Raw genomic sequence first — 15,179 nt, forward strand, 5'->3', positions numbered from 1 at the left:
AAGGAATCCTAACGTTTTGATTGATAAATTACTGATGGAGGACGGATACATGTGTGAGGAGTACCCCCTGTATACGGGTAATCGTTTTTGTTTGTCCTTGTGTTGTGAATGTATTAAACAAGTTATTCTAAACAAGAGTGTCCCCGTTTATATCTCCGAAACTTTTTAAAAGCAAACAATGAAGCAGTATTGTAAATCGTTAAAATTAATCTTAGCAGTCTAAGTTATGTTAATCACTAAATAAATATATACCACTTGCAAACATCCATGTATTGCTAATTTTAATCACATTGTTAAAAGCAAACAAACATAGATATTAGTGAATATACTATATAGTAAACGATACAGCAAAGTGCTATAATAGTATATATACGAGACGTGCTGGATATGAAAAATAAAATGACTTCTTTTTTTATTAATTTTCTTTTCAAATCTGATGTAATTCATCTCCACGTAAGGAGAAAATTAAAAACATCCTGTGACAGGCATGCAATATGACCGAAAGCACTACAGTTCTGGATGCGAGGGGGAGTGGGCGGTTGAACGAACCACCTTTTAAGCCTGAAAAGGCCCACACGGAAAAAAAATTTGATAAAGGTTTTATGAAATTTCACAACTAAGGAGGTCAAAATGTGCACTTTTCTTAAGTATTCTCCCAAAATTACTGCAAGTTCACAAGCCTGATACTGCTATGACCTAGAGGCCATAACGGTGATAAACTGTGTCAACTTGCATCGTGCCTTGACATTGGGTTGATGAAACAAAGTTGAAGACCATATTAACTTCATGAGGAACGACTGATGATTTATAATGATTATTAAGCACCTATTTCAAAGTCGCTGCACCTAGGGAATGGAGTTTACACCCATTTATACTACGTAGGAATGACTCCCCAGCAACTTTTTAAAAGGAAACTCAAGACTTTAAAAGGTATTTATATAATTTTTACAAACAACTTTTTAAAGTGAATTATGAGGTAACATTTTTTAAATTAAAATTTCTAAATTATCTGTTTCAATAAATTTTTAAATTTGGATTTTAGACTCAACTAAATATTTTTATTATTATCTAGACATGTTGCGTTTCAATATTAAATGGAAGTTTGCCATTTTTCTAGTTGTTATAAACGTTTATCGTATATGGTAATTATTCAAACAATTTCAACACAAGTCGACTATTTTCCACAAAAAAAAAAAATGTTTCTCTAGTTTTCTTAGGTTAATTGAGTAGAAATTTACTGTGTTTGAAAAACAATTACTATCATACCACCTTTACATTTTATTGGGCCAATTGCAAGTGCAATGCATAATTTCATCATGAGAATCTCTTCTTTAAATGAGAAGTTTTCTCCGTTAATTTAGTAAATAAGAAGAAGAACAAGTTCACAGCTGATGTTAAAGAATAGGAAAACAATGCACTCTCCAGTACTTTGTACACAGAATAGATCTTTATAACAATTTGAAAATCCAAATTAATATAATTTAACACTAAAAAATTTGCTATGAAATAATTATGGTACTATAACAGTGAGAACATGTATTGCACAGATGTTTCTTCCGATTCAGAATCTATATTATACAACGTCCAGTAAGACAAACATTGATCCTATAAACACTGTCATTAAGAAAGATAAGCAGTGACACTCTCTGCCAACACTTTTTCGTGTCCAAGTCTAAAAATAATACTGATCAACAGAAACAAAATACGCTGCTCATTTAGTGTACAAACTGTGGTCATGTTTCTTCATGTTTCAGAGACAGACAACCTGTCAGAATACTTGACACCACATATTTTACAGCCAAACGGCTCTCTCCTGTGTGAACGTGCATGTGCTCTTTGGGATAGTGAAGGCGAGAAAACATCTTTGGACAAAATGTACACTAGAAAGGCCTTTCCCCTGTTTTTTTTCTGCTGTTTATTTAAGTCACCTATAACAAAGAAAAAACACTCCATGGCTCAATTTGTGTACAAATCCTCAGAGGACAAAGTCACCATGGTAGCCGGTTCAGGAATCTCATGACCTGGATCTGGTCCTGTCATGGCTGACATCAGCGCCCCTGTGTGGCCAATGGTATCAACAGCGCTGTTCACATATTCCTCTGTGTGTGGTGTGGCAGATGTAGTCACTGTTTGTATAACATCAACTGGATTCCGTGTTTGAAGCATGGAGATGAACTGCTGGTGATTGGTGGAGGATGCTTAAATGTAGAATAATGTTATTTTTCACAACTATTTGAAAATGGCGAAAAATTTGGATTTACAGAAAACAGATCCCAAAAACTGACTGAATGTTTGATTATGTGTTGCAAAACCAGTGTTTTACAATTTTTTTTCATTCAGTTAAAAAAATAACATTAAGGTTGATTCTGAAACTAAATAATTTTTATGCAACTGTACACATGAACATTGAGAAACAAAAATAAATACATTGCAATTTCACATATTCTTTTTTATCTGTCACTTTTAAAATGTTCTCTGAATTTGTTACTTCCTGTGTATAAAGGACTTCATTTACCCATTTCATCCTTAATAACAAAAGTCACTGATGGCTGTGGACTGTCTTGGGCCTGACCTAGAGTGCCCCCTGTTGGGAATTGTGACAATAAAAGGCAGCGGAGACCTAAAAAATAAAGGTCATACATGTAACAGTCACTTCACTTCAATAATAGTATGTTACTTACAAAGAAAATCTGTAACACACAATGTATTTTAAATTTCCTTCAATACTTTATGTTATTATAAAACCACAAAATTAATATTAAACTCACTCTGTTGAGGTTCTCTGTTGTCATGCTTTTTCTCATGTTTCAGAGCAGACGACCTGTCAGAAAACTTGGCGCCACATATTTTACAGCCAAATGGCTTCTCTCCAGTGTGAATGTGCATGTGCTCTTTGAGATAATGAAGGCGAGTAAACGTCTTTGGACAAAATGTACACAAGAAAGGCCTTTCCCCTGTATGTTTTTTCTGGTGTCTATTTAAGTCACCTGCAACAAGGAAAAAGTCAATGAAGCTGTAACATGCCCATAAAAATTAACATCAAATTCCATACTTAAAAAAATAACAATAATCGTAACAGTGTTTCTCGACGTACAATCCTTAAATTTGAAGTTTAGGGTGTGGCTACCATCACTAACAATACAATAAATCATAACAATACAATGTCCCATATTAAACAAAATTAAATATCTGACATGAGAAGCACCTTTAAGTTACCTTTATTAACAAACTTCATAGGACACTCCTCACACTTGTAATTGCGTATATTTTTATGGCGACGCACGTGCGCCTGCAGGTGTGTTTTCTGTGCAAAGGCTTTCCCACACCAGTCACAAAGGTGATTCTTCTGGTTAACATGGGTGGCAAGGTGACTCTTTAGGCTGCCTGACTGTATAAATGCCTTGCCACATAGTGTGCATCTGATAATTAAATAAAATTTATTAATGATTAAAAATAAATTAATTTCAGCTGCATTTGTTTATTATAGCAGACAATGTCGCAATTTTAAGTTTGAAATATTTAAGGCAACCTTGCAGCTTTATTTGTAAAAATACCCTTCATCTTTTAATAGGGGCAAATTGTTTTACTTTCAGAGTGTCTATATATACAAGCTTTATGATTTTTAACACCAAAAAATGATACTCAGAACTAGAACCCATGAGACACTTTTCAAAATTTCACTGTAAGATATGCCATTATAACTTTTATTATGAAACACGTTTCATGGTTCACCTTAAAAACCAATATAAGTGTCAGAGTAGTCATACTGCTGATTACATATTGCATATTGGGGCGAATTTGTTCACTATGAGAGAGAGAGAGAGAGAGAGAGAGAGAGACTCACACAAAAGGCCTATCTCCTGTGTGTTTCCTCATGTGTATCTTCAAACTGCCATTCTCTGTGAAGCACTGATGGCACTCCGGGCATTCGTATGGCTTGCTACCAGTGTGGGTCCTCTCATGACGGAGCATGTTGGACTTGATACTGAAGTCTTTGTTACATACTGAACATCGAAATGGTCTCTCACCAGTGTGTTGTCTCATGTGCACTACAAGACAAAATATTCATAAGTGTGTGTGTGTGTGTGTGTGTGTGTGTGTGTGCTGAGCATAAATTTATACATTTTAAGGCCAAATTTTCATTGTTGAACATTGCATTCAAAGGCCAATTTCTTGCTTTCCTCATCCCCAAATGCCTTGAAATGATCACTTAAGAACAAATCAGAACACACAACACCCATATTTTGACAGTGAATGATGGTATTGCAAACTGGGCGTTTTTGAAATTATATTATTCTGTCGCAGTGTGTAAATGACATTCAATATTCCCAAATACAATACACTTTTCAATAATTGTCTTATTTATAAATAGATTTAATAACATTAACTGTGACTGCATATGGGATTTGAAGAGTCTTAACAATGACCTTACAAAGCAACTATAATCTCACCACTAAAAGGGCTAAAAGTGTAACAAATTAACTAAAAGTGTAACAAATGAATTAAAAACACACTCACAATACAGTGACCCTGTCCCTGAGAAAACCTTGCCACATTCTTTGCACTGAATGGAAGTGCTCCGCTTCACTCTTGGCATGTTAGGTGCTTTATTCATCTTTTCTTCTTTCTCTCTTTCCTGCTCCTTGTTTGCTTCTTCCTCGCCCATGCACTGCCTGCGGTGTTTGCACATGTTGCTACGAACAAGGAAGCTCCTGTAGCAGCCTACGCACTTGTGAGATTTGATGCCAGCATGGGACTTCATGTGCACTATGGAGATATAATAATTATTACACACTGTTGTAGAATTAATCAAATGTAATCAATGACAAAAATAAAAAATTAAATACTTACAAGTGTACCGAATAAACTGTAGTACCGTCAGTAATATAGAATATTTTTAGGTGGATTTATCGAAGAATGTTATGCACCTCATGGCCAGAAAAAGGAGTGAACCATTGTTCTTGAGGAATTTGGACTTGAGCATGAATTATTGAGCAAGATCAAAGAAAGAAAGGTTATTTTTCTGGGCCACCAACCACGACTAAAAATATCAGAGTTGTTAACATCAACATTTCAAAGCATGCCGATAAAGGGAAAATGTGGCAGGCAGATGGAAGACCAACATACATGTCTGCATCTAAACAAACAAAGAAGAGATTTTTTGCCCCCTTATCCCTCTCAAGTTTGTTCCCTTAACAAGTTAGCTTCCAACAGGCACTGTGAGAGGGGATGAGCATTTACTAGCATTCTTTGACACTCACCACTGAGAGCTGACCTATGTGACAGGTATTTTCCACACAGGTGACATTTGGGTTTCCCCTGGGCCTCGGCTGCTTGGGCATCTGGATTGAAAAGTGTTCAAAATATCATATCTAGTCATTTATCGATGTACATCAGGCCCATAACCAGGGGGGATGGGGGGTTTAAAAAACCCACCTTTTTTTCTGGGAAAGGTCTACTCTGGTTACCCTAGGTTCTAGATTCCGGTATTGCCAGCTCGATCTTGATTTCATATATAACCCATATTAGCAATACCAGGCTCTAGCGAACAGCGGCAATCAACTCGGGGACGTTCTTCTTCAAAATTCTGCCTGGGGCGCTTCCATATTTGGAAGTCACACGTCACAGCTGTGTCTGCTTGGATCCATATTTGGAAGTCAAAAGTCTCGTACGTCACAGGTTTGGCCGCCTGGAGCTGCCTTTCCCGCCTTGCGCTGAAGTTATCTCGAGCACACGAGACAAGAAGCAATTAAAGTGCCTGACGCGGAGTTAGAAGTTTGAATTGAAAATATCTTGCAGTCGAAGGTCAGTGCCACAATACAAGCAACATTCTGCTGTAAAAACTGATTTTTGTGTAGCCCTTATAGTGGTATCAGGCATACAGTGTAGCTGTCAAATTTGGCACATGGCAAGCACGTGTATTGTGCACGTGTATATCTCAGGACTAAATGTTCTTTGATAAGCAAAAAATACAAAAACATTGGATATATCTTTTCTTTTCGAAGAATATTATTCATTTTTTCATTTATTCTTTAAATACAGTAAATAAAATTAAATAAAGCAGAATTAAATTTGTTTTAAGTTTCATTTTGGTCTAATGACATTCAACTGCAGTTTCACTGCGGAGCAGTTCTATTTGACTGACGGAAGCCTAACATGGCCGCTGGTCTTCAGAGCTAGTAACAAGGCAGCAAAGCTGTCGAATGTACAGACAAAGAACAGAAAATAAAGATGCAAATAAGTGAAAAATTAAATTTTCACAAAAAACTGTTAAATTGCCAGAAAAATTTACCAAACAGACTGTGTTGCCAATTGAAGCTGTATGTTAGACCCATGTTTCTTTCCTGTAAGTTTGAGAACAGTAAGTGACATGATTTCCCTTAAATGGTCATCATAGGAGCAGTGCCCAAAATAGGGGTTTCTTCAAATTTTGATGCAACATTACATAATGTTTAACAGCATAATGACAATCAAATGTTATTAATAAAATATTAGTAACATGGACATTCAGAAAATGTGACAAGCAAAAGTCTTCAAGATCATGGAACTTTAAAGTCACACCTTGAAAATGCCAATATGTGAAAAACTAAATTTTCACAAAAAACTGTTAAACTGCCAAAAAAATAAATAAATAAATAAATAAAAATACCAAACAGACTGCATTGCCTACTGAAGCTGTATTTTAGTCCCATGTTTCTTTCCTGTAAGTTTGAGAACAGTAAGTGACATGATTTTCCTTAAATGGTCATCATGGAAGCAGTGCCCAAAATAGGGGTTTCTTCAAATTTTGATGCAATATTACATAATGTTTAACAGCTTAATGACCATCAATTTTTAATTATAAAATATTAGTATCACAGATATTCAGAAAATGTGACTAGCAAAGGTCTTCAGGCCCATGGAACTTCAAAGTCACGCCTTGAAAATGCCAAAATGTAAACAAGACAGCACTGTTCTGAAATGGGTTTATTTCCATTTTTAACACTTTTTTAACATAAAACAAAATAAACATTTTACTGCCATTTTATATGACCAACTAAGAAAATTGATGAGATGGGAAAAGTATCAATAGAACAGTGTTAAATGTCCAATTTCCTCCATTCTGAGATTCTGAACATAGTAGATGATTGAATCTGACAAACTGCAATGATATAAGTTTATTTCCATTTTTGACACTTTGTTACACAATACATGATAACAAGTTTACCATGTTTTTTACATAATCAACTAACAATGTTGTAAAGATGCAGGAAATATCAAACAAACACTTTTAGGCATCTTATTAGTTAAATAATGAGACTGTTAACATGCCTAATAATTGAATCTGAGGAAATGTGAAAAACAGTATAACTTCTAAAATAATGGCCCGATTATGCTTATTTTCTAACTCAACCTGCGTTTTAGTAAGATTGACCACTCCTGTGAGTATAATTACAATTGGCCAATCCGTTTTTCTTATATTGTGTTATCAGTGTTGTATTTATATTGAAAATAGTGAAAAAACAGCATAAATTCCCTAAAAATGGCCTAATCATGCTGATTTTCGAACTTGACCTGCGTATTATGAATATTCATCAGTTCTGTAAGTTTCAAGTCAAAAGGTAAAATGGTTTTCCACTTATCGTGTTATCGGTGCTGCATATATGCTGAAAAAAGTGAAAAAACAGCATAAATTCCCTAAAAGTGACCCGATCATGCTGATTTTCGAACTTGACCTGTGTATTATGAATATTCATCAGTTCTGTAAGTTTCAAGTCAAAAGGTAAAATGGTTTTCCACTTATCGTGTTATCGGTGCTGCATATATGCTGAAAAAAGTGAAAAAACAGCATAAATTCCCTAAAAGTGACCCGATCATGCTGATTTTCGAACTTGACCTGCGTATTATGAATATTCATCAGTTCTGCAAGTTTCAAGTCAAAAGGTAAAATGGTTTTCCACTTATCGTGTTATCGGTAAAAGTGCACGGCGACGACGACGGCGACGACGACAGACGCAGATGATGGCTATATGTACAGACACATCTGTGTCTGTACATAAAAATGACTCCAAGGTATATTTAATATTTACAAGCTAATTTTTTACGTTGCTCTGACACTCAGGGTAACTCTGGTACAAAAGGCTTTCATGGTTAAAAGTCCACTTTTTCAGAAAAGGAATCCCCTTTTTGAATTGCTGTCTACAAGCCTGTAAATGACATTTTAGTCCTATTACTGGTTTACATTTCAGTCTTGTTAATGTTGTTGCATCCTTCCATTTGAGACTTCCACTGAGAATACAGGTGGAAACTAATTATGAGCCTTAACAAAGAGGGTGCTTGTGGCTCCATCTATCCAGGACATAATACAGAGTGATCCAACATCTACTGCACAGAAAATGTAACAAGTTTAAGAATATTTTCACCTGTATTCTCAGTAGACCAGCCAAAATGTTCAAATCCGAAACTTAATGTTGGATTGTAAAAAAACCTCGGATGGTGAAAAAATTTAAAATAAAAATTATGCTTACTCCTGCAGGCTTTTATGTGGCTAGAAAGATGGGATTTGAAATGAAAACTTTGGCCACACAGGTCACAGGTTAAGGCTGGGTCTCCATTATGAACCTTCATGTGATCTGGGGAAAGACAAGTTAATTCTGAAATACATGAACATCACATAATAAACTACAGGTTAACAGTTTATATCACTAGTGGGCTGGATTTGGTCTTAAAGTGCAATTTAAGTTCACAAATGATCTTACACAATCTTAATCATTACAGCAGTAGTCTTAAAATGGACTGAATCTGCTTTTAAGATCAAAAATGATCTAACATCTACTTAAGTGGTCAAGCAGTTCCCTCCCCTCACAATGGGGGACACCTCCCCTCACAATAGAGGACACCTTTGCTCACAATAGGAGAATGTGTAAGGGGAGACAACTTAATTGACTGTCAGACTGGAAATGGTCTTACTCATGTTTTAAGATCATGTAAGACTATTTGTGTTCTTAAATTGTATTTTAAGACCATATCAAGCCCACTAGTGTATGTACATTAGAAGGAAAAACTACTAAATCAACAAAAATGATAATCTTTATCTATCGATCTGCATGTAACATTATCATAAACACAATTAAATCCCTCATGCATGTCCTCCTTGAATTATTCACACTCTTTAAAATGTGTAAAAAAGCTGCCAGACTCTAAGAGATATTCATTTACAAATTATTATCAACCTGATACCTACAAAGATTAAAAACCTACCACTCAAGGCAGTCTGACTCTTCAAAACTGTGCTACAAACTGGGCAGGTCTTGTCGGGTCCAAGATCATCTTCTACTTGTGCAGCGCCATCTACACTTTCTTCACAATTTTCATCTTTGCTCGAGAAGCTTGAAGCTGGAGAGTCTGGAAATTATAGTTTGTTTATCTGGATTTTAATATACTGTACATTATCAATGGAAAGAAAAAATATTTTACATGATCACTTCACTTTAGCATTATCTACCAATAGATTTTTTTGAACAATTTGAAAATCCAAATCAATTTTCATGTTAGGCAATATGTACAGTAGTACCTGGTATATTCATTTTGTTGATGTACATGCATGTATATATAACTATCAAATCCTCCAATAAAAAAATGATTACACCAGGCAAACACTGTCCAAGAAAAAAGTCAAAAAATAAACTGAAGAGATCAAATATCGCAACTCACTTTGAAATTAATCAGTTTCCTGTGAAAGATCTTAGATTAAGATTGCGGCATTGGATTCATCTTAACTATTAAGCAGCATTTTTATCCACTTATATTCATTATTCACTTTTGTTTGATGACTAAAACATTCATTTGTATGTTAAAAAATAGGTTATAAAAACATTTATAACTATACAGAACATACCACCTCTGTCCCCGCCTGCCAGTTTCATCCTGCACTTGCTGACGTGACGCTTCCAGTTACTCTTCACAGCCCAGCACTTGCTGCACTTGGGACATTTGTACGGTTTATACTCTGAGTGAACACGCATGTGAACTGAAATATAATGTATAGGAACTGTTACATATTAATGTGTGGCTAAGACCCACTCAACTGTTAAAACATGGGTCCTTTTCACACTGAGCGATATACTTTGTGATAAGTCTGTGCAAGTTGGTTAATTGTGTTATGGGAGGTCCTGTATAACCCTTTTGGTCTCTGGAGATTTTACTCAGGCTGTGTTCAGAATAAAAGTTAATCAATCTTTCTCAGCTGGAGTTCTACAATTGCAAATTTTCCGCAACATCAGAATCTGCTGGTTTAACACGTTTGGAAGCAAGGTTGTCCCAGGTATTGCTTTAAGCTTCCTTACTGGGTGACAAATAAGAGGGGATAATAAATATTAATGCATTCTGGTTTTAATTTCAGAAAGGTCAATTTTAAATAAGTGAGGTAGTAGAGGTTTTACAATAAATTCAATTATTACAGAATGAAAAAACTGTGGAGCACCTACTGTTTAATGAAGATGTATTGCAGAGAATCTTCCCACATTCTTTACATGTTTTCTTCTTGGAACTTGCATTACATGCTCCTTCTAAACCTTCAGACATATTTACAAGTTGTTGATCTTTATCCATTGTAAAAACTTTCAAATTGTCAGGATTCTTATTTTCAGCCTTAAATTCACCAAATTCTTTTATTTTATCGGTTCTTTCTTTGGAAAATATTCCGAAGCTTTCTTGGATATGTTCCCCCATAGTACAGCCATCTACAAGTTCACAACTTTTGGTTGGCTGCTTGTCAAGACCCAAAATCTCTTTTTCTACTACTGTTGGTTGTTCAGTACTGTGACTGTTTATTTGAGTAAATTTTCTAAATGCATGTCTGGTCTGATATCTTGTTCTCCCCAATGTGCTGCTATCACTCTCTTTAGCACTATGACTCTCATCTGAGTGAGCAGCTGTGATACTGTGAATGCCAGCGTTCTCAGACTCAGTCAGGTGATCCCAGACTGGTGAAACTGTGGTACATACAAGGTCGGTCTTTTTCTGACTTATACATTTTAAACAAGTCGCCGAAGAAGTACTAGTACCAGAATTATTTGCCATTCCATGTGAACTTATCTCAGATTCCACCTCCATTCTTTCTGTTCTTGCTTTGGAAGTTCTGTATAGTTCATTTTGTGGCCCAATCATCGCATCTTCTTTACATACACCTTGTAAGAGATTCAGAATTTTTTCTGTAAAGGCCTTCCACAACAACCATGCTTCTTTCCCTTTCTCCTGTGGCAAAGTCTTCACAATTGAAATGGCATGTTCTAACTGAAAAGAAGCAAAATATCTTCAGGATTAAATTTGAAGCATACTAGTAAAATAAAATACTATAAAAAAGCAAGTTCATAAAACATTTTATAACTCTGAGGCTGTGGAGTCACTTGAGTGTCAAACAGTGCAACATACTGTATATGCCACCTCGGCCCATTTCTGGCAACTATTAGTATTTGCAAGGACCTGTTTTGTCTTACTTAATTCCTCTTAATTCCAAACAGATATCTCTTCCTAGATTGCTACTGCATTTAGATGCAGAGAGAGAGAGAGAGAGGGAGAGATTGAGAGAGAGAGAGAGAGAGAGTGGCATCCGTTTCATAAGTTGAAAAATTATAATCCTTCACCTACTGTAAAAAAAGTAACACCAATTACTTTATATGACAAATCATTAAACCAGTGTTACTTAATTGATACATTAAGGCTTCGTTCACATGCAATGCCTATTTTCTAAATTCTGTTTTCTATTTGCGGCATGTCTTATGATCACGGTCTGTGCACTGAATATCCCGCCGCGTAATTACTGGCAGCGCGAGCCAGTTACTATAAGTTACTATAAGTAACTGGCTCGCGCTGCCAGTTACGCGGCGGGATATTCAGTGGACAGACCGTGATCATAAGATAGTGCGAATAGAAAATAGAATTTAGAAAATAGACATTGCATGCGAACGAAGCCTAACTTAGACCACAGCCTAAAGTACAGGTTATGTATGTTTACTGATAGTTCAAAATTATTCTAGTAAGGTGCAGGATTAATATGGGACTATAACTGTCCTGTTGGATGATACATACACTCAAATAATTGATGACAGCAAAAATAATTACTGAAAAGTGTTGACAAATTTAAACACATGAAAAAATAAATAAACAAAGAAACGAGATATACTGTACTAGTACAGCTGTATTTCTATACCAAAACAAACAGGTTTTTTTTTTCTAATACTGGGTACTTAGGTTTCTGAGGAAGTAAATATATACTTTCGTCAATGTGGTTCAAGGTACATTCCCCTTGAAACCCCAACTGATGCGTCAAACTCAGACTGCAATAGGATTGATACAGGTGACAGGCCTCCGAATCGGACTTGTCTTCATGCAACCACCCCTCCCCACCCCCTCTCTCAAGACTATAGGTCCAGGCTCACCGTCTCTATGAGTACAGCAAGGTCTCCCTTTCGGTACTCCCATTCCAGCGAAGATTCTGCAATTTGATTCATGTGCTGAGCAATAAATCCTAATAGTTCCTAATGCATTTTAGTAGACAATGTGTACGGACACAAAGTGGTGCAGTGGTAAATGGTAAATGTAAAGCCCACTTTTATCCGGAGTCTTAGTTTCGCTCTAGGACAACCTGCCTGAAGATGGCGCTTCGTTTTTTTTTTTTTTTTTTCGCCCTGATGCAAAGCCCGAGTTGCAAGTTGTTGCATGTTGATTTTTAACAGGTCCATTGGTTTGTTCCTGGTCATTATGACAACGCCACACTTTTGAGTGTTCTTGTCACCGCCGATGAGATCAGATCAAGCCTTTCATGCACCCACCACAGTAGTTTTTGAGCTGGTGGAAAAAAAAAAAAACGTGCATAGCAAGCAGAGAGTAGGCCTACTGTAGGCCAGGCATCTTTTTATACCCACCTTTGATTTTCGGTATTAAGTTATTAGCCTACATTTATTTGTATGGTGACTTGAGCAATGTCTCATCCATTCAAATCAATTAGTTTGGCAATTCATTAACTAACCTAAGTTTTTTTTTTTTTTTTTTTTTTTTTTTTTTTTTTTTTTTTTTTTTTTTAGTGAAATTACCTACCATCAAATCGAACAATTGATGGGATGATAAAGGAATGTAGGGCCTACTGTAATCTCATTGGTTAAATAGCTTGAAAATATTATGAAAAATACAGAATAATAATTAGTTTATTTCTAAGCTTATTCATTTGAATACTCGAGACAATATTGATCGAAGTCACCACATTATTTAATTTTGATTAAACAAATAAGAAAGCTACAGGCTGGGGGGTGGGGGGATAGGCCCTGCTGCAAAAGTAACGAACATGGGCGGTGACTATACCGCATACCTCGTCGGTCTTGTTAGATTTAGAGTTTCCTCAATCCTACTGCAAATTGACCTTCTTTTCTTCCGTCATCCGTTACCTCTTTTGAAAGAGATGAGGTTGATTCTTTGCCAATGGATCACAATCTTATCACTTTTTTTCCTGAAAATTTCACGCATAACGTTACAGGCCCCGTAGCCGGGGGGGGGGGGGGGGGGAGGGGGGGGGGGAAGAACCCCTCTTTTTGCCGGGTAAAAATCCCCTCAGGGAAAAATTTAATCTAGGTACACGAAGGTTTCATGGTGAAAGGTCCACTTTTTCATAAAAACAAAGAACCCCCTTTTGAAATTACTGGCTACGGGCCTGCATGATTAGGCTCCTACTACACGGCACTAGTTTACTTAATAAGAAGCGCTGGAAAATGAATAAGGGTAATAGCAGTGAGACTGACTCGTTGCAAAAATAAAAAAAATAAAAAAAATAATAAAAATAATACTAAAATGAAAAATAAAAAGTAATTATATAAGCCACTTAAATTGTGATAAGTTCAAAAAAGGAAATTGCGGCTGTTCGCAATCTTTGAATGCGGTCTCAATTAACGGTGCTTTCGCACATACTAGTCCAATATAGACATTTGCCCAGAAAATATTGTTAATGCTGGTCAGTTTGACATGATTTAGTGGACATGTTATGGATGGAAAATATTTCTCTTTATTTCCCCCTCAAATAGACCTATTTTTAAATAATTTAAAATTTTAGATTCTAATAAGTTCTTTCGCTAATTAGTTTCTAATTATAAAATGCGATACAGTTGTAGGCAATCATCATTAACTTTGAATTATATATGGACTCTATCTTATCATTTAATCTTGTACGATATGCACAGTGTATAACTTAATTGAGATATCCTAAGCAGTTGATGTTGCGATGACAGCGGATACAACAACAACTTGATAATATTCCCTATGGACCGCCCACATTTCTTCCTCTCACTTCCCCCTTCTCAACCTCTCTCTCTCTCTCTCTCTCTCTCTCTCTCTCTCTCTCGTGAAAAGTAATCAAACAACTTTTGAACGGAAGAGAGGTTTTAAATAATAAATGGCTGGTGCTAACAAGGCCGTTTATCGGATGTAACCATCGATTGCGCCACAGTTTACTCTCCCTTATGCAATGTGACAAACCCAGGCCGATTAAAATTCATCGATTGTGTACGGTTATGATTCCCACAGGTATAAAAAAATAGAAAACGGGTCGCACGCAAATGCGCATGTATTCCCATTGCAATTAATGTCGATTGCATAAGTTCAATGTTTAATGGTCTTTTGTGTTATAAGCCGATCTCACTTATGTTCTAAAATGCAGTTGACGCAAATTGACTCTCTCGCTCTCTCTTCAGTCAATATTTTTATTTGATTCATTTTATCAACCTTTTACAAAATTTTAATCACAATTTTCTCAATTATATATAATATTTATAATCAACGTGTCTTTGCGATATTCTGTATAAAATATAGGCCTGCAATAGAATGCTTTGAACTGAGGCCTAACTTGACTGCCATCTGAAGCAAACCACCCAGTATAGTCTGATGTTGTTTTTGCATGTTGTTATTTACTGGTTAAACCTTCTGGGGACTCTATCCCTAGATGGCATGATGAAGGGTTTTAGACATCGGCGCCTAGTGCTCAGATCAACGGTACTACCCCGTGGATTATCACGACTGTCTCGCTTCCACCTTCCTGTCCTACTGGAAGGAATACTCTGATATCAGTTTTGGTCATAGAGAGAATTATCGCCATTGTTGTGGTTATTTCGTAAACACAACGCAGACGTCTGTCGGTTAAAAGTCTCTCTCTCTCT

At 36.0% G+C, this 15,179-nt stretch overlaps 2 protein-coding genes across 10 annotated transcripts in view; one reads left to right on the plus strand and one right to left on the minus strand.

The window, feature by feature from the left end:
• LOC106151928 (contactin-associated protein 1-like) overlaps window positions 1-15,179 on the plus strand; it is a 142,241-nt gene that overhangs the window by 72,823 nt on the left and 54,239 nt on the right. The window lies entirely within an intron of this gene.
• Window positions 1,259-12,609, minus strand: LOC106151936 (uncharacterized). Of its 7 annotated transcripts, none has more exons than XM_087016401.1 (12): window positions 12,420-12,609; window positions 11,046-11,274; window positions 9,881-10,009; window positions 9,241-9,384; window positions 8,508-8,633; window positions 5,262-5,342; window positions 4,519-4,767; window positions 3,845-4,049; window positions 3,217-3,419; window positions 2,769-2,987; window positions 2,516-2,620; window positions 1,259-2,198 (listed from the first exon to the last, which is right to left on the minus strand). In XM_087016401.1, exons 1-12 carry the CDS (start codon window positions 12,489-12,491, stop codon window positions 1,957-1,959), a joined length of 2,004 nt encoding a protein of 667 aa, XP_086872527.1. In that variant the 5' UTR covers window positions 12,492-12,609; the 3' UTR covers window positions 1,259-1,956. The 7 variants fall into 7 exon arrangements, with proteins under 7 accessions (XP_086872527.1, XP_086872526.1, XP_086872524.1 ...); XM_087016400.1 differs by having other exon boundaries at window positions 9,878-10,009; XM_087016398.1 differs by having other exon boundaries at window positions 8,508-8,612; window positions 10,467-11,274.

Source organism: Lingula anatina, chromosome 6, assembly GCF_051362555.1.
Source record: "Lingula anatina isolate TDL-2025a chromosome 6, LinAna3.0, whole genome shotgun sequence".
Classification (NCBI taxonomy): domain Eukaryota; kingdom Metazoa; phylum Brachiopoda; class Lingulata; order Lingulida; family Lingulidae; genus Lingula; species Lingula anatina.

What these genes read in the sequence shown, in the direction of transcription:
- LOC106151936 (XM_013525373.2), bottom strand. Translation starts at nt 12,491, where the DNA reads ATGAATCAAATTGCAGAATCTTCGCTGGAATGGGAGTACCGAAAGGGA. An exon ending in CAATACATCTTCATTAAACA is followed by an intron (nt 10,010 to 10,466) that starts GTAGGTGCTCCA and finishes ATTATATTTCAG; the next exon opens with TTCACATGCGTGTTCACTCA. An exon ending in AGGGACAGGGTCACTGTATT is followed by an intron (nt 4,050 to 4,518) that starts GTGAGTGTGTTT and finishes TTTGTCTTGTAG; the next exon opens with TGCACATGAGACAACACACT.